Below are 19837 nucleotides of genomic sequence, written 5' to 3'. Positions count from 1 at the left end.
AGAGACCCACAGAGACTCACAGAGACTCATAGAGACACACAGAGACCCATAGAGACTCATAGAGACACACAGAGACCCATAGAGACACATAGAGACCCATAGAGACTCATAGAGACACACAGAGACCCATAGAGACTCATAGAGACCCACACAGTGACGTCACCTCTTAATCACCGCGTCCCACCCCACCCCTCCCCACCCCCGCCCCCACCACCTCAATCCCCCCTCCACCCCCCACCCCCACCCCTCCATCACAACCCCCCCCACCCCACCCCACCCCCGCGCGCATGCGCAGTGCAAAGCGGCGCGATGGCTGCCCGCAGCCATGTGCAGGATCCTAACGACCGCCGCCTGAGGCCTGTCTACGGTAACGGGGGTCGCGCGCGCGGTCTGCCGCGCCGGGAGGTAGCGGCGGTAGCGGCGGCGGCGGCGGCGCTACCGCGACATCTCTCGGGCACGAGCGGGGCTGCCACTCGGCTCACTCGCACAGCCACCACCCCCGCCCCGCGAGCTTAGAGCGTCCAACCCCGTAAACCGAGGGGGTAGGGTGGGGGGGGGGGTGCTCGACTAGCGGGGCCCCGGTGGTGCGGTGGGGGGGGAGGCGGCCGGCGGATCCAGGAAAGGCCGTAGGCTGAGGCCTAAGGGACCGTGGTCTCGTTGGCTGCAGACTTTAGTTTGTGATGGTGTGAGACGGGGTTGGGTTTGTAAATGGCCATACTTCACCAGTCCGGCGTGTGTGTGTGTGGTTGGGTAGAATGTGTGGGTGGTGGGGTGGCTGGGAGGGGAGCGGTGGGGCAGCGGTTAGCGGTTAGCGCTACGAACCCGGGTCTCTGTCTCTGTGTGTCTCTGTAGATCTCTATGGGTCTCTGTGGGTCTCTGTGTGTCTCTGTAGATCTCTATGGGTCTCTATGGGTCTCTGTGTGTCTCTGTAGATCTCTATGGGTCTCTATGGGTCTCTATGGGTCTCTGTGTATCTCTGTAGATCTCTATGGGTCTCTATGGGTCTCTGTGTGTCTCTGTAGGTCTCTATGGGTCTCTAGATCTCTGTGTGTCTCTGTGTGTCTCTGTAGGTCTCTGTAGGTCTCTATGGGTCTCTATGGGTCTCTGTAGGTCTCTATGGGTGTCTGTGTGTTTCTATAGATCTCTATGGGTCTCTATGGGTCTCTGGATCTCTGTGTGTCTCTGTAGGTCTCTGTAGGTCTCTATGGGTCTCTATGGGTCTGTGTATCTCTGTAGGTCTCTATGGGTGTCTATGGGTCTCTATGGGTCTCTATGGGTCGTGTTTTAGTTTTGTTTGTTGTGGTTGCACCCAATTCAAGAGCCGAATGGCTCACAGGGCTATTCCAAAAATAAATAATATGAAACTGAAAACTGAGTCTCTATGGGTTTCTGGGTCAATGGGAGTCTCTCTGTGGATTTCTATGGGTCTCTATGGTGATCTGTGGGTCTCTGTGTGGGTCTCTATGCGGGGAGTGGTGGTGCAGTGGTTAGCGCTGCGCTACTAACCCAGATAGACCCTAGTTCGATTCCCGCTCACGGCCGCCACCACCACCACCAGTGACAGCGATTATCTGAACCGGTCCTGGGCCTCCCCTAGGTCGACACAGCCTGAACTGAGTGTCTGGTGTAGCTGTGGTGTGTAGTGAACATCGCCAGCACTGGGGGAGAGACAAAGGCGGCCGGGCGTGGTGCTGGGGGATCTTTGTGTGTGTGTGTAGGTGCTGCTACTCGCTACTAGCAGCACTTTCCCCTACAGCCCTGCTAGAGGCTACTTGGGGGATCTTTGTCTGTGTGTGTGTGTAGGTGCTGCTACTCGCTACTAACAACACTTGCCCCTACAGCCCTGCTAGAGGCTACCTGGGGGATCTTTGTCTGTATGTGTGTAGGTGCTGCTACTCGCTACTAACAACACTTGCCCCTACAGCCCTGCTAGAGGCTACCTGGAGGATCTTTATCTGTGTGTGTAGGTGCTGCTACTCGCTACTAACAGCACTTGCCCCTACAGCCTGTTACAGGCTATACGGGGGATCTTTGTGTGTGAGTGTGTAGGTGTGTGCGTGCGTGAGTGGGTAGGTGAATGAATGGGTGGGTGAGTGAGTGTGTGAGTGTATCAGCGAGTCAGTGTGTCAGTGAGTGTGTTGGTGAGTGTGTGAGTGAGTGTGTACGTGAGTGTGTACGTGAGGAGGTGGGAGAGTTTCAGTAAGTGTGTCAGTAAGTGTGTCAGTGAGTGTGAGTGAGTGGGTGAGTGTATGAGTGAGTCAGTGGGTCAATGTGTGAGTGAGTGGGTGGGGTGTGTGTGTGAGTATGTGAGAGTGTGAGTGAGTGGGTGGGTGTGTATGTGTGTGAGTGTCTGAGAGTGTGTGTGAGTGAGTGGGTGGGTGTGTGGGGTGTGTGAGTATGTGAGAGTGTGAGTGAGTGTGTGTGTGGGGTGTGTGAGTATATGAGAGTGTGAGTGAGTGGGTGGGTGTGTGTGTGAGTATGTGAGAGTGTGAGTGAGTGGGTGTGTGTGTGAGTATGGGAGAGTGTGTGTGAGTGAGTGGGTGGGTGTGTGTGCGAGTATGTGAGAGTGTGTGTGAGTGTGTGGGGTGTGTGAGTATGTGAGTGTGAGTGGGTGTGTGGGGTGTGGGGTGTGTGAGAGTGTGAGTGAGTGGGTGGGTGGGGTGTGTGTGAGTATGTGAGAGTGTGAGTGAGTGGGTGGGTGTGTGGTGTGTATGTGTGTGAGTGTCTGAGAGTGTGAGTGAGTGGGTGGGTGGGTGTGTGAGTATGTGAGAGTGTGAGTGAGTGGGTGTGTGTGTGTGAGTATGTGAGAGTGTGAGTGAGTGGTTGTGTGTGTGTGTGAGTATGTTTGAGTGTGAGTGAGTGGGTGGGTGTGTATGTGAGAGTGTGAGTGAGTGTGTGGGGTGTGTGTGTATGTGAGAGTGTGAGTGGGTATGTGGGGTGTGTGAGTACGTGAGAGTGTGTGTGTGTGAGTGTGTGGGGTGTGTGAGTATGTGAGTGAGTGAGTGGGATTGTGTGTGAGTATGTTTGAGAGTGAGTGGGTTGGTGTGTGGGGTGTGTGAGTGTCTGAAAGTGTGTGTGAGTGTGTGGGGTGTGTGAGTGTGTGTGTGTGAGTATGTGAGAGTGTGAGTGAGTGAGTGGGGTGTGTGAGTATGTGAGAGTATGGGAGAGTGAGTGTGAGTGGGTGTGTGTGTGTGTGTGAGTATGTGAGAGTGTGTGTGAGTGTGTTGGTTGTGTGGGGTGTGTGTGAGTGGGTGCGGTGTGTGTGAGAGTATGTGAGAGTGTGTGTGAGTGGGTGGGTGGGTGTGTGTGTATGTGAGAGTGTGTGTGAGTGGGTGGGTGTATGGGGGAGTATGTGAGAGTGTGTGTGAGTTGGTGTGTGGGGTGTGTGTGAGAGTGTGTGTTAGTGGGTGTGTGGGGTGTGTGTGAGAGTGTGTGGGTGTGTGTGAGTATGTGAGAGTGTGTGTGAGTGGGTGGGTGGGTGGGTGGGTGTGGGTGTATGTGAGAGTGTGTGTGGGGTGTGTGTGAGAGTGTATGTGAATGTGTGGGGTGTGTGTGTATGTGAGAGTGTGTGTGAGTATGTGAGAGTGTGTGTGAGTGGGTGTGTGTGAGAGTGTGTGTGAGTGGGTGGGTGAGTGGGTGGATGAGTGGGTGTGTGTGTATGTGAGAGTGTGTGTGTGAGTGGGTGGGTGTATGGGGGAGTATGTGAGAGTGTGTGTGAGTGGGTGTGTGTGTGAGTATGTGAGAGTATGTGTGAGTGGGTGAGAGTGTGTGTGGGGTGTGTGTGAGAGTGTATGTGAATGTGTGGGGTGTGTGTGTATGTGAGAGTGTGTGTGTGAGTATGTGAGAGTGTGTGTGAGTGGGTGTGTCAGTGTGTGTATGTGAGAGTATGTGAGTGGGTGGGTGTGCGGGGTGTGCTTTGGCGATGCTGATGATGCGGCACATTCATTGATGAGACTCGGGGTAGAGTCGGGTTTGACTCATTCACGCCCCACAGCTGTGCCAGTGCATTAGCTCCGTCTGGCATTGTGTGTCAGTGTGTGTGTGTCTGTGTGTCAGTGTGTGTGTCAGTGTGTGTGTCAGTGTGACTGTGTGTGTGTCAGTGTGTGTGTGTCAGTGTGTGTCAGTGTGTGTGTGTCAGTGTGTGTGTGTGTCAGTGTGTGTGTGTCAGTGTGTGTGTCAGTGTGTGTCAGGGTGTGTGTGTCAGTTTGTGTGTGTCAATGTGTCAATTTGTGTGTGTCAGTGTGTGTGTGTCAGTGTGTGTGTGTCAGTGTGTGTCAGTTTCTGTGTGTCAGTGTGTCAGTATGTGTCAGTGTGTGTGTGTGTCAGTGTCTGTCAGTGTGTGTGTGTCAGTGTGTGTCAGTCTGTGTGTGTCAGTTTGTGTGTGTCAGTGTGTGTCAGTGTGTGTGTCTGTGTGTGTCAGTGTGTGTGTCAGTGTGTGTGTGTCAGTGTGTGTGTGTCTTTGTCTTTGTGTGTCACTGTGTGGGGAGCGATAGTGTAGCGTTTAGCGCTACGCTGCGCTATGAACCCGGCGACCCGGGTTCGATTCCCGCTCACGGCCAACACCGGTGACGATTATCTGAACCGGTCCCGGGCCTCCCCTAGGTCGACTCAGCCTGAAATGAGAACCTGGTGCGGTGTGTAAACATCGCCACTGGGGAGACAAAGGCGGCCGGGCGTGGTGCTGGTAGCCACCCACCCCCTCGTGTACCGTTCCGGCCTTCATAGGTGGTGCTCGCTAACAGCACTTGCCACTACAGTCTGTTAAGGCTGCACGGGGGATCTTTGTCTTTCCCGTTGGTTCCAGACGGCAACACTGTGGTGAGCAGTGCCTTGGGGGGGGGGGGAGGGCAAACTGAGATTCGCCTTTCCCTTCATGGCGTCTGTGACCACCACAGCGGCCAAACGGGGGCTCTGGACGGGTGCGAGGAGCTGGTAACACCTCCACCAAACCACAAAACACTAAAAATATCAAACGAAATTTGTGCTGGAGGCCCCCGGGGGGACAGCCGTCTATGACGTCTCCTGGCCAAACCCCAATTGGCGGAGCCAGGAGAAATGAATCTCAACCCTCGGGGCTCCTCCAGAAACAACGAAAAGCCACTTGGTGTGGCCACGTGGAATGTTCGAACGCTCACAGCGGAGGAGAGGCTGCCGCTCTCTCTGTCGGGAGCTGGACCGGTACCGCCTGGATCTCTGTGGCATTCAGGAGGTCCGGTGGACCGGTTCTGGCTCCTGCCACCATGAGGGGTGGACAGTTCCTCTACTCGGGGCAGCAGACTGCCAAACAACAGGGAGTGGCTCTTCTTTTGAACAAAATAATGAAGGGGGCATGGGAGCGTGGCGGTGAGGTGTGGGAAGCTGTGAGCCCCCGGCTACTTTGGGCTCGCCTTCCCATCAACCAGAGGCGAGGAGTGGTGGTCGTAGTTACTTATGCCCCCACCGAAGACAAACATCCGTGGAAGGATGCAGGCAAGGCAGTTGTGGAGAGAGTGGAGAGTTTCCCATACCTGGGCAGTGTGCTCATGACCGGCTCCGGTTTGATAGCAGAGGTCTCACTCTGAATCAGTCGAGCGGCAATATCTTTTCATCGGTTGCGTAACGCTGTGTGGAAGCTACCTGGTCTGTCGCTCCGCACTAAGCTTCAGGTCTTCTCGGCCACGGTCATTCCCTCCCTTCTCTACGCTTGCGAAACGTGGACCCCCCTGATGGAACATCCTCGCCGGTTAGAAACATTTAGGCTAGCCTGCCTACGATCCATCCTGGGTTTAACCAGACTGGATTGTGTGAGCTCACAAATCCTTGAAAGATCTGGGCAAGGTCCCATCGGTGAGCTCCTCCGGCAGGCAAGGCTGTGATGGCTGGGTCATGTAGCCTGCATGCCCAGCCACCGCATGCCGAAACAGCTTTTGTTCGTCCGGATCGAGGGGGCTAAACGGGCGCGGCACGGGCTAGAGAAGAGATGGAGTGATGTGGTACAGGAGGACGTGGAGCTAAGTGGACTTGCCGATGACTGGTACCAGCGGTGTCAAGATCGGCCTCTGTGGAGGAGGCTCGTGAAGGACGCTACTGGGCAGTTGGAGGCAGTCGCCCTCCAACAACAACGGAGGGCGGAGGAGCGACGCTCACAACAACGAGCGGAGCGCCGGGTGGCTAAAGAACAGCAGGTTGGCACAGTAGGGGGCACAGGTGGTGCATCAGCCAGTCATCTCAGTCAGTCGACCCGTGGCACCTGGGTCTGCCCCGTGACCTCCTGCCAGCGGGCGTTCGACACTTCACTTGGCCTCAGGGTGCACATAGCCTGGCACAAGCGTCGTGGTGACGTCACCGCCGCTTAGTGGCGAATGGCGGTTGTTGTTGTGTCAGTGTGTGTGTCAGTGTGTGTGTGTGTGTGACTGTGTGTGTGTGTGTCACTGTGTGTCTGTGTGTGTGTCTGTGTGTGTGTGTCACTGTGTGTCCGGGTGTGAGAGTGTTCAATTCACGCTCACACCGGTGACGATTATCTGAAACGGTCTTGGGCCTCCTCTAGGTGGACTCAGTCTCAAATGAGTACCTGGTGTGGTGTGTAGTGAACATCGCCACTGGGGAGACAAAGGCGGCCGGGCGTGGTGGTGGCCACCCACCCCCTTGTGTGTGCCACAGCGCCGGTAGCCTTATAGGCGCTGCTACTCGCTACTAACAGCACTTGCCCCTACATCCTGCTAGAGGCTACCTGGGGGATCTTTGTCTGTATGTGTAGGTGCTGCTACTCGCTACTAACAGCACTTGCCCCTACATCCTGCTAGAGGCTACCTGGGGGATCTTTGTCTGTGTGTGTGTAGGTGCCGCTACTCGCTACTAACAGCACTTACCCCTACAGCCTGCTAGAGGCTACCTGGGGGATCTTTGTGTGTGTAGGTGCTGCTACTCGCTACTAACAGCACTTGCCCCTACATCCTGCTAGAGGCTACCTGGGGGATCTTTGTCTGTGTGTGTGTAGGTGCTGCTACGTGCTAGTAACAGCACTTGCCCCTACAGCCTGCTAGAGGCTACCTGGGGGATCTTTGTCTGTGTGTGTAGGTGCTGCTACTCGCTACTAACAGCACTTGCCCCTACAGCCTGCTAGAGGCTACCTGAAGGATCTTTGTCTGTGTGTGTGTAGGTGCTGCTACTCGCTACTAACAGCACTTGCCCCTACATCCTGCTAGAGGCTACCTGGGGGATCTTTGTCTGTGTGTGTAGGTGCTGCTACTCGCTACTAACAGCACTTGCCCCTACAGCCTGCTAAAGGCTACCTGGGGGATCTTTGTCTGTGTGTGTGTAGGTGCTGCTACTCGCTACTAACAGCACTTGCCCCTACAGCCCTGCTAGAGGCTACCTGGGGGATCTTTGTCTGTGTCTGTGTAGGTGCTGCTACTCGCTACTAACAGCACTTGCCCCTACAGCCCTGCTAGAGGCTACCTGGGGGATCTTTGTCTGTGTGTGTAGGTGCAGCTACTCGCTACTAACAGCACTTGCCCCTACATCCTGCTAGAGGCTACCTGGGGGATCTTTGTCTGTGTGTGTAGGTGCTGCTACTCGCTAGTAACAGCACTTGCCCCTACAGGTTGCTAGAGGCTACCTGGGGGATCTTTGTCTGTGTCTGTGTAGATTACCTGGACAATGCAAACAACAAGATGGCCATCCAACAGGCGGACCGCGTCCTCAAGAAACACAGAGACCTACACTGTGCCAAGGTGCACACACACACACAGTCACACACACACACACCTACACATACACAAAGACAAAGATCCCCCGTATAGCCTTAACAGACTGTAGGGGCAAGTGCTGTTAGCGAGCACCTATGAAGGCCGGAACGGTACACGAGGGGGTGGGTGGCCAGCACCACGCCCGACCGCCTTTGTCTCCCTAGTGGCGATGTTTACACACCGCACCAGGTACTCATTTGAGGCTGAGTCGACCTAGGGGAGGCCCGGGACCGGTTCAGATAATCATCACTGGTGTTGGCCGTGAGCGGGAATCGAACCCGGGTCGCCAGGTTCATAGCGCAGCGTAGCGCTAACCACTACACTATCACTCCCCACCACATACACACACACAGTTACACACACAGTCACACACACACACCTACACACACACACCTACACACACACACCTACACACACCTACACACATCTACACACACCTACACAGTCACACACAGTCACACACCTACACACATCTACACAGTCACACACAGTCACACACCTACACACACACACCTACACACAAACACCTACACACACCTACACACACCTACACACACCTACACACACCTACACACACCTACACACACACACCTACACACACACCTACACAACTACACACCTACACACACAGTCACACACACAGTCACACACACAGTCACACACACACCTACACACACACCTACACAACTACACACCTACACACACAGTCACACACACAGTCACACACACAGTCACACACACCTACACACACACCTACACACACACCTACACACACACCTACACACCTACACACACACCTACACACCTACACACACACCTACACACACCTACACACACACCTACACACACCTACACACACACCTACACACACCTACACACACACTCCTACACACACACCTACACACACACACACACCTACACACACACCTACACACACACCTACACACACACCTACACACACACACCTACACACACACACACACCTGGGCGATGAGGGTGGGTGGCGGGGTGAGTGAGCGAGTTGTTGGGTGAGTTAGTGGCTGGGTGAATGAATGGGTGAGTGGGTGGCTGGGTCAGTGAGTGAGTGAGTTTATGGGTGAGTGGGTGGGTGGGTGAGTGAGTGAGTAAGTGGGTGAGTGAGTGAGTGAGTGGATCGGTGAGTGGGTAGGTGGGTGAGTGAGTGGGTGGGTGGGTGAGTGAGTGGGTGGGTGGGTGGGTGAGTGAGTGGGTGAGTGAGTGAGTGGGTGAGTGAATGAGTGTGTGAGTGAATTAGTGGGTGAGTGAATGAGTGAGTGAGTGGGTGAGTAGGTGAGTGAGTGAGTAGGTGAGTGAGTGGGTGAGTGAGCGAGTGGGTGAGAGAGTGGGTGAGCGAGTTGGTGAGTGAGTGGTGAGCGAGTTGGTGAGTGAGTGGTGAGCGAGTTGGTCAGCGAGTTGGTGAGCGAGTTGGTCAGCGAGTTGGTGAGCGAGTGGGTGAGCGAGTGGGTGAGCGAGTGGGTGAGTGAGTTGGTGAGCGAGTGGGTGAGCGAGTTGGTGAGCGAGTTGGTGGGCGAGTGGGTGAGTGAGTTAGTGAGCGAGTGGGTGAGCGAGTTGGTGAGTGAGTTGGTGAGCGAGTTGGTGAGTGAGTTGGTGAGCGAGTTGGTGAGTGAGTGAGTGAGTGGTAGCGAGTTGGTGAGCGAGTTGGTGAGCGAGTTGGTGAGTGAGTGGGTTAGTGAGTGGCTGGGTGAGTGAGTGAGTGGTGAGCGAGTTGGTGAGCGAGTTGGTGAGCGAGTTGGTGAGTGAGTTGGTGAGTGAGTTGGTGAGCGAGTTGGTGAGCGAGTTGGTGAGCGAGTTGGTGAGTGAGTTGGTGAGTGAGTTGGTCAGCGAGTTGGTGAGCGAGTTGGTGAGCGAGTTGGTGAGTGAGTTGGTGAGTGGGTGAGCGAGTGGGTGAGCGAGTGGGTGAGCGAGTTGGTGAGCGAGTTGGTGAGCGAGTTGGTGAGTGAGTTGGTGAGCGAGTTGGTGAGTGAGTGAGTGAGTGGTAGCGAGTTGGTGAGCGAGTTGGTGAGCGAGTTGGTGAGTGAGTGGGTTAGTGAGTGGCTGGGTGAGTGAGTGAGTGGTGAGCGAGTTGGTGAGCGAGTTGGTGAGCGAGTTGGTGAGTGAGTTGGTGAGTGAGTTGGTGAGCGAGTTGGTGAGCGAGTTGGTGAGCGAGTTGGTGAGCGAGTTGGTGAGTGAGTTGGTCAGCGAGTTGGTGAGCGAGTTGGTGAGCGAGTTGGTGAGTGAGTTGGTGAGTGGGTGAGCGAGTGGGTGAGCGAGTGGGTGAGCGAGTTGGTGAGCGAGTTGGTGAGCGAGTTGGTGAGTGAGTTGGTGAGCGAGTTGGTGAGTGAGTGAGTGAGTGGTAGCGAGTTGGTGAGCGAGTTGGTGAGCGAGTTGGTGAGTGAGTGGGTTAGTGAGTGGCTGGGTGAGTGAGTGAGTGGTGAGCGAGTTGGTGAGCGAGTTGGTGAGCGAGTTGGTGAGCGAGTTGGTGAGTGAGTGGGTTAGTGAGTGGCTGGGTGAGTGACTGAGTGGGTGAGTAACTGAGTGGGTGAGCGAGTTGGTGAGTGAGTGGTGAGTGAGTGGGTTAGTGAGTTGCTGGGTGAGTGACTGAGTGGGTGAGCGAGTTGGTGAGTGAGTGGTGAGCGAGTTGGTGAGCGAGTTGGTGAGTGAGTTGGTGAGCGAGTTGGTGAGCGAGTTGGTGAGCGAGTTGGTGAGTGAGTTGGTGAGTGAGTTGGTCAGCGAGTTGGTGAGCGAGTTAGTGAGCGAGTTGGTGAGTGAGTTGGTGAGTGGGTGAGCGAGTGGGTGAGCGAGTGGGTGAGTGAGTTGGTGAGCGAGTGGGTGAGCGAGTTGGTGGGCGAGTTGGTGGGCGAGTGGGTGAGTGAGTTGGTGAGCGAGTGGGTGAGCGAGTTGGTGAGTGAGTTGGTGAGCGAGTTGGTGACTGAGTGAGTGAGTGGTAGCGAGTTGGTGAGCGAGTTGGTGAGCGAGTTGGTGAGCGAGTTGGTGAGTGAGTGGGTTAGTGAGTGGCTGGGTGAGTGACTGAGTGGGTGAGCGAGTTGGTGAGTGAGTGGTGAGCGAGTTGGTGAGCGAGTTTGTGAGCGAGTTGGTGAGCGAGTTGGTGAGTGAGTGGGTTAGTGAGTGGCTGGGTGAGTGACTGAGTGGGTGAGTGACTGAGTGGGTGAGCGAGTTGGTGAGTGAGTGGTGAGTGAGTGGGTTAGTGAGTGGCTGGGTGAGTGACTGAGTGGGTGAGCGAGTTGGTGAGTGAGTGGTGAGCGAGTTGGTGAGCGAGTTGGTGAGTGAGTTGGTGAGTGAGTTGGTGAGCGAGTTGGTGAGCGAGTTGGTGAGCGAGTTGGTGAGTGAGTTGGTGAGTGAGTTGGTGAGTGAGTTGGTGAGTGAGTTGGTGAGCGAGTTAGTGAGCGAGTTGGTGAGTTGGTGACTGAGTGAGTGAGTGGTGAGCAAGTTGGTGAGCGAGTTGGTGAGTTGGTGACTGAGTGAGTGAGTGGTGAGCGAGTTGGTGAGTGAGTGGGTTAGTGAGTGGCTGGGTGAGTGACTGAGTGAGTGAGTGGTGAGCGAGTTGGTGAGTTGGTGACTGAGTGAGTGAGTGAGTGGTGAGCGAGTTGGTGAGTGAGTGGGTTAGTGAGTGGCTGGGTGAGTGACTGAGTGGGTGAATGACTGAGTGGGTGAGCGAGTTGGTGAGCGAGTTGGTGAGTGAGTGGGTTAGTGAGTGAGTGGCTGGGTGAGTGACTGAGTGGGTGAGTGAGTGGGTGAGTGAGTGGTGAGCGAGTTGGTGAGCGAGTTGGTGAGCGAGTTGGTGAGTGAGTGGTGAGTGAGTGGGTGAGCGAGTTGGTGAGCGAGTTGGTGAGCGAGTTGGCAAGTGAGTTGGCGAGTGAGTTGGCGAGCGAGTTGGTGAGCGAGTTGGTGAGCGAGTTGGTGAGCGAGTTGGTGAGTTGGTGACTGAGTGAGTGACTGAGTGAGTGAGTGGGTGAGCGAGTTGGTGAGCGAGTTGGTGAGTTGGTGACTGAGTGAGTGACTGAGTGAGTGGTGAGCGAGTTGGTGAGCGAGTTGGTGAGCGAGTTGGTGAGTTTGTGAGTGAGTGAGTGAGTGGTGAGCGAGTTGGTGAGCGAGTTGGTGAGTTGGTGACTGAGTGAGTGAGTGGTGAGCGAGTTGGTGAGCGAGTTGGTGACTGAGTGAGTGAGTGAGTGGTGAGCGAGTTGGTGAGTGAGTGGGTTAGTGAGTGGCTGGGTGAGTGACTGAGTGGGTGAATGACTGAGTGGGTGAATGACTGAGTGGGTGAGCGAGTTGGTGAGCGAGTTGGTGAGTGAGTGGGTTAGTGAGTGAGTGGCTGGGTGAGTGACTGAGTGGGTGAGTGAGTGGGTGAGTGAGTGGTGAGCGAGTTGGTGAGCGAGTTGGTGAGCGAGTTGGTGAGCGAGTTGGTGAGTGAGTGGTGAGTGAGTGGGTGAGCGAGTTGGTGAGCGAGTTGGCAAGTGAGTTGGCGAGTGAGTTGGCGAGCGAGTTGGTGAGCGAGTTGGTGAGCGAGTTGGTGAGCGAGTTGGTGAGTTGGTGACTGAGTGAGTGACTGAGTGAGTGAGTGGTGAGCGAGTTGGTGAGCGAGTTGGTGAGCGAGTTGGTGAGTTTGTGAGTGAGTGAGTGGTGAGCGAGTTGGTGAGCGAGTTGGTGAGTGTCTGCCCTCACCTCCAGGTGCTCAAGGCGATTGGCCTGCAGCGTCTTGGCCGCCAGGATGAGGCCCTGGGCCTCGCTCGTGACGTTGCTGCTCTGGAACCGACAGACGACAACTCACTACAGGCACTCACCATCCTGTACCGGGAGATGCATCGGCGTGCGTGACACCCAGTCACTCACCTAGTCACTCACCCAGTCACTCACCTAGTCACTCACCCAGTCACTCACCCAGTCACTCACCTAGTCACTTACCTAGTCACTCACCTAGTCACTCACCTAGTCACTCACCTAGTCACTCACCCAGTCACTCACCTAGTCACTCACCTAGTCACTCACCTAGTCACTCAGCCAGACACTCACCCAGTCACTCACCTAGTCACTCACCTAGACACCTAGTCACTCACCTAGACACTCACCTAGTCACTCAGCCAGACACTCACCCAGACACTCACCTAGTCACTCACCTAGACACCTAGTCACTCACCTAGACACTCACCTAGTCACTCACCTAGACACTCACCTAGTCACTCACCCAGTCACTCACCTAGTCACTCACCTAGTCACTCACCCAGTCACTCACCTAGTCACTCACCTAGTCACTCACCTAGTCACTCAGCCAGACACTCACCCAGTCACTCACCTAGTCACTCACCTAGACACCTAGTCACTCACCTAGACACTCACCTAGTCACTCAGCCAGACACTCACCCAGACACTCACCTAGTCACTCACCTAGTCACTCACCCAGTCACTCACCTAGTCACTCACCTAGTCACTCACCTAGTCACTCAGCCAGACACTCACCCAGTCACTCACCTAGTCACTCACCCAGTCACTCACCTAGTCACTCACCTAGTCACTCACCCAGTCACTCACCTAGTCACTCACCTAGTCACTCACCTAGTCACTCAGCCAGACACTCACCCAGACACTCACCTAGTCACTCACCTAGACACCTAGTCACTCACCTAGACACTCACCTAGTCACTCACCTAGACACTCACCTAGTCACTCACCCAGTCACTCACCCAGTCACTCACCCAGTCACTCACCCAGTCACTCACCTAGTCACTCACCTAGTCACTCACCTAGTCACTCACCCAGTCCACTCACCTAGTCACTCACCTAGACACCTAGTCACTCACCTAGACACTCACCTAGTCACTCAGCCAGACACTCACCCAGACACTCACCTAGTCACTCACCTAGACACCTAGTCACTCACCTAGACACTCACCTAGTCACTCACCTAGACACTCACCTAGTCACTCACCCAGTCACTCACCTAGTCACTCACCCAGTCACTCACCCAGTCACTCACCCAGTCACTCACCTAGTCACTCACCCAGTCACTCACCTAGTCACTCACCTAGACACCTAGTCACTCACCTAGACACTCACCTAGTCACTCAGCCAGACACTCACCCAGACACTCACCTAGTCACTCACCTAGACACCTAGTCACTCACCTGGACACTCACCTAGTCACTCACCTAGACACTCACCTAGTCACTCACCCAGTCACTCACCTAGTCACTCACCCAGTCACTCACCTAGTCACTCACCTAGTCACTCACCTAGACACCCAGTCACTCACCTAGTCACTCACCCAGTCACTCACCTAGGCACTCACCTAGTCACTCAGCCAGTCACTCACCTAGTCACTCACCTAGTCACTCACCTAGTCACTCAACTAGTCACTCACCCAGTCACTCACCCAGTCACTCACCTAGTCACTCACCCAGTCACTCAGTCACTCACCCAGTCACTCACCTAGACACTCACCTAGTCACTCACCTAGTCACTCAGCCAGTCACTCACCTAGTCACTCACCTAGTCACTCACCTAGTCACTCACCTAGTCACTCAACTAGTCACTCACCCAGTCACTCACCCAGTCACTCACCTAGTCACTCACCTAGTCACTCACCTAGTCACTCATTTAGTCACTCACCTAGTCACACACCCAGTCACTCACCCAGTCACTCACCTAGTCACTCAGTCACTCACCTAGTCACTCACCTAGTCACTCACCTAGTCACTCACCTAGACACTCACCTAGTCACTCACCTAGTCACTCACCTAGTCACTCACCTAGTCACTCACCCAGTCACTCACCTAGTCACTCACCCAGACACTCACCCAGACACTCACCCAGACACTCACCTAGTCACTCACCTAGTCACTCACCCAGTCACTCACCCAGACACCCAGTCACTCACCTAGACACTCACCTAGTCACTCACCTAGTCACCTAGTCACTCACCTAGTCACTCACCTAGTCACTCACCTAGTCACCCAGTCACTCACCTAGACACTCACCCAGTCACTCACCAGTCACTCACCTAGACACTCACCCAGTCACTCACCTAGTCACTCACCTAGACACTCACCCAGTCACCCAGTCACTCACCCAGTCACTCACCTAGTCACTCACCTAGTCACTCACCCAGTCACTCACCCAGTCACTCACCCAGACACTCACCCAGTCACTCACCCAGACACTCAGTCACTCTCTTAGACACTCACCCAGACACTCACCCAGTCACTCACCCAGTCACTCACCTAGTCACTCACCCAGTCACTCACCTAGACACTCACTTAGTCATTCAGCCAGTCACTCACCTAGACACTCACCTAGTCACTCACCCAGTCACTCACCTAGACACTCACCCAGTCACTCACCCAGTCACTCACCTAGACACTCACCCAGTCACTCACCCAGTCACTCACCTAGTCACTTACCCAGTCACTCACCTAGACACTCACTTAGTCACTCAGCCAGTCACTCACCTAGACACTCACCTAGTCACTCACCCAGTCACTCACCTAGTCACTCACCTAGTCACTCACCTAGTCACTCACCCAGTCACTCACCTAGACACTCACTTAGTCACTCAGCCAGTCACTCACCTAGACACTCACCCAGTCACTCACCTAGTCACTCACCCAGTCACTCACCTAGACACTCACTTAGTCACTCAGCCAGTCACTCACCTAGACACTCACCCAGTCACTCACCCAGTCACTCACCCAGTCACTCACCTAGACACCTAGTCACTCACCCAGTCACTCACCCAGTCACTCACCTAGACACTCACCTAGTCAATCAGCCAGTCACTCACCCAGTCACTCACCTAGACACTCACCCAGTCACTCAGCCAGTCACTCACCCAGTCACTCACCTAGTCACTCACCTAGTCACTCAACCAGTCACTCACCCAGTCACTCACCTAGACACTCACCTAGTCACTCACCTAGTCACTCACCTAGACACTCACCTAGTCACTCACCCAGTCACTCACCTAGTCACTCACCTAGTCACTCACCTAGTCACTCACTCAGATACTCACCTAGTCACTCACCTAGTCACTCACCTAGTCACTCACCCAGACACTCACCCAGTCACTCACCCAGTCACTCACCCAGTCACTCACCCAGTCACTCACCCAGTCACTCACCCAGTCACTCACCTTGTCACTCAGCCAGTCACTCACCCAGTCACTCACCTTGTCACTCACCCAGTCACTCACCCAGTCACTCACCCAGTCACTCACCCAGTCACTCACCTTGTCACTCAGCCAGTCACTCACCCAGTCACTCACCTTGTCACTCAGCCAGTCACTCACCCAGTCACTCACCTAGTCACTCACCCAGACACTCACCCAGTCACTCACCTTGTCACTCAGCCAGTCACTCACCCAGTCACTCACCCAGTCACTCACCTTGTCACTCAGCCAGTCACTCACCCAGTCACTCACCTAATCACTCACCCAGACACTCACCCAGACACTCACCTAGTCACTCACCTAGTCACTCACCCAGTCACTCACCCAGACACCCAGTCACTCACCTAGACACTCACCTAGTCACTCACCTAGTCACCTAGTCACTCACCTAGTCACTCACCTTGTCACTCAGCCAGTCACTCACCCAGTCACTCACCTAGTCACTCACCCAGACACTCACCCAGTCACTCACCTTGTCACTCAGCCAGTCACTCACCCAGTCACTCACTCAGTCACTCACCTTGTCACTCAGCCAGTCACTCACCCAGTCACTCACCTAGTCACTCACCCAGACACTCACCCAGACACTCACCTAGTCACTCACCTAGTCACTCACCCAGTCACTCACCCAGACACCCAGTCACTCACCTAGACACTCACCTAGTCACTCACCTAGTCACCTAGTCACTCACCTAGTCACTCACCTAGTCACTCACCCAGACACTCACCTTGTCACTCAGCCAGTCACTCACCCAGTCACTCACCTAGTCACTCACCCAGACACTCACCCAGACACTCACCTAGTCACTCACCTAGTCACTCACCCAGTCACTCACCCAGACACCCAGTCACTCACCTAGACACTCACCTAGTCACCTAGTCACTCACCTAGTCACTCACCTAGTCACTCACCCAGTCACTCACCTTCCCCTTACACCACTACTCACCACCACCCCCCGTGTCTCCTCACCCCTCCTCACCGGGTGAGCAGCCGAGCTGGTGATGAAGCTGTACGAGTCTGCGGTGAGAAAGTTCCCGGCTAACGAGGACCATCAGGCCCACCTCTTCATGGCCTACGTGCGCATCGGGGAGTACAAGAAGATGCAGCACGTACGGAGACTCTGCAGACACAGCCCTGGTCACCTCGTCGTCATCGTCATCGTCGTCATCGTCGTCATCGTCATCATCGTCATCATCATCGTCATCGTCGTCGTCATTGTCGTCGTCATCGTCGTCGTCATCGTCGTCGTCATCGTCGTCATCGTCGTCATCGTCGTCATCGTCATGATCGTCATCATCGTCGTCATCATCGTCATCATCGTCGTCATCGTCATCATCGTCATCATCGTCGTCATCTTCATCATCATCGTCGTCATCATCGTCATCATCGTCGTCATCGTCATCATCGTCATCATCGTCATCATCATCGTCATCGTCGTCATCGTCGTCGTCATCGTCGTCATCATCGTCATCATCGTCGTCATCGTCATCATCGTCATCATCGTCGTCATCATCGTCGTCATCGTCGTCATCGTCATCATCGTCATCATCGTCATCATCATCGTCATCGTCGTCATCGTCGTCGTCATCGTCGTCATCATCGTCATCATCGTCGTCATCGTCATCGTCGTCATCGTCATCATCGTCATCATCGTCGTCATCGTCATCGTCATCATCGTCATCATCGTCATCGTCATCATCGTCATCATCATCGTCGTCGTCGTCATCGTCGTCATCATCGTCATCATCGTCGTCATCGTCATCGTCATCATCGTCATCGTCATCGTCGTCATCGTCGTCATCGTCGTCGTCGTCGTCGTCATCGTCGTCATCATCGTCGTCATCGTCGTCGTCGTCGTCATCGTCATCATCATCGTCATCGTCGTCATCATCGTCATCATCATCGTCATCGTCGTCATCATCGTCATCATCGTCGTCATCGTCATCATCGTCATCGTCATCATCGTCATCATCGTCGTCATCGTCATCGTCATCATCGTCATCGTCATCATCGTCATCATCGTCGTCATCGTCATCATCGTCATCATCGTCGTCATCATCGTCATCATCGTCGTCATCATCGTCATCATCGTCGTCATCGTCATCATCGTCATCATCATCGTCATCGTCGTCGTCATCGTCGTCGTCATCGTCGTCATCATCGTCATCATCGTCGTCATCGTCATCGTCGTCGTCGTCGTCATCGTCATCGTCGTCATCGTCATCGTCGTCATCGTCGTCGTCGTCATCATCATCGTCATCATCGTCATCATCGTCGTCGTCGTCATCGTCGTCATCATCGTCATCATCGTCATCGTCGTCATCGTCATCGTCGTCATCATTATCAGTTACATCATCAACATCATCATCAGCACCATCATCATCAGTTATGTCATCATCAGTTACGTCATCATCAGTATCATCATCATCAGCTACATCATCATTATCAGCATCATCATCATCATCGCCACCATCAACACCAGCAGATTCATCATCATCATGATGATGATGATGACGATGATAATGTTGGTGATGATGGTGATGATGGTGCTGCTGCTGATGTTGGTGATGATGTTGGTGATGTTGGTGATGATGTTGGTGATGATGTTGGTGATGTTGGTGATGATGTTGGTGATGTTGATGGTGATGCTGGTGATGATGTTGGTGATGATGGTGGTGGTGATGATGATGGTGGTGATGATGGTGGTGATGTTGTTGGTGATGTTGTTGTTGGTGTTGTTGGTGATGTTGGTGATGTTGATGGTGATGTTGGTGGTGATGTTGGTGATGATGATGGTGATGTTGATGGTGATGTTGATGATGATGTTGATGGTGATGTTGGTGATGATGTTGGTGATGATGGTGGTGATGATGGTGGTGATGATGGTGGTGATGATGGTGGTGATGATGGTGGTGATGTTGTTGGTGATGTTGTTGGTGATGTTGGTGATGTTGGTGATGTTGTTGATGTTGTTGATGTTGTTGTTGGTGATGTTGGTGATGTTGTTGTTGTTGTTGTTGGTGATGATGTTGTTGATGTTGTTGATGTTGTTGATGATGTTGATGTTAGTGATGTTGATGCTGATGATGTTGATGTTGTTGATGTTGATGTTGTTGATGTTATTGATGATGTTGATGTTGTTGGTGATGTTGTTGTTGATGTTGTTGATGTTGATGTTGTTGATGTTGATGTTGTTGATGTTGTTGTTGTTGTTGATGTTGTTGATGTTGTTGATGTTGATGATGTTGATGTTGTTGATGTTGTTGATGATGTTGTTGATGTTGTTGATGATGTTGTTGATGTTGTTGATGTTGATGTTGTTTAGGCGGCGATGGCTCTCTATAAGGTGACCCCGAAGAATCCGTATTACTTCTGGGCTGTCATGAGTGTCGTCATGCAGGTAGCCAGCTACACACACAGCTACACACACAGCTACACACACAGCTATACAGCTACACACACAGCTACACACACAGCTACACACACAGCTACACAGCTACACACACAGCTACACACACAGCTACACACACAGCTACACAGCTACACACACAGCTACAACAACAACAACAACCGCCATTCGCCACTAAGTGGCGGTGACGTCACCACGACGCTTGTGCCAGGCTATGTGCACCCTGAGGCCACGTGAAGTGTCGAACGCCCGCTGGCAGGAGGTCACGGGGCAGACCCAGGTGCCACGGGTCGACTGACTGAGATGACTGGCTGATGCACCACCTGTGCCCCCTACTGTGCCAACCTGCTGTGCTTTAGCCACCCGGCGCTCCGCTCGCTGTTGTGAGCGTCGCTCCTCCGCCCTCCGTTTTTGTTGGAGGGAGACTGCCTCCAACTGCCCAGTAGCATCCTTCACGAGCCTCCTCCACAGAGGCCGATCTTGACACCGCTGGTACCAGTCATCGG

The 19837-nt window shown here is 54.0% G+C and overlaps 1 protein-coding gene across 1 annotated transcript; it reads left to right on the top strand.

Annotated features, from left to right (window-relative positions):
• Window positions 1-262: 262 nt before the first annotated feature.
• Window positions 263-19583, top strand: LOC142923356 (N-alpha-acetyltransferase 25, NatB auxiliary subunit-like). Its single transcript, XM_076064432.1, has 5 exons — window positions 263-367; window positions 7627-7712; window positions 12432-12570; window positions 16913-17031; window positions 19248-19583. Exons 1-5 carry the CDS (start codon window positions 310-312, stop codon window positions 19566-19568), a joined length of 723 nt encoding a protein of 240 aa, XP_075920547.1. The 5' UTR covers window positions 263-309; the 3' UTR covers window positions 19569-19583.
• The last annotated feature ends 254 nt before the right edge of the window (window positions 19584-19837 follow it).

This window comes from Petromyzon marinus, unplaced genomic scaffold (assembly GCF_048934315.1).
Source record: "Petromyzon marinus isolate PM22_M1 ecotype Great Lakes invasive population unplaced genomic scaffold, UKy_Petmar_22M1.pri1.0 PM_Scaffold_442, whole genome shotgun sequence".
Lineage (NCBI taxonomy): Eukaryota > Metazoa > Chordata > Hyperoartia > Petromyzontiformes > Petromyzontidae > Petromyzon > Petromyzon marinus.
Note: the sequence above shows the minus strand (reverse complement) of the source record. Positions and strands in the feature narration are given on the sequence as shown.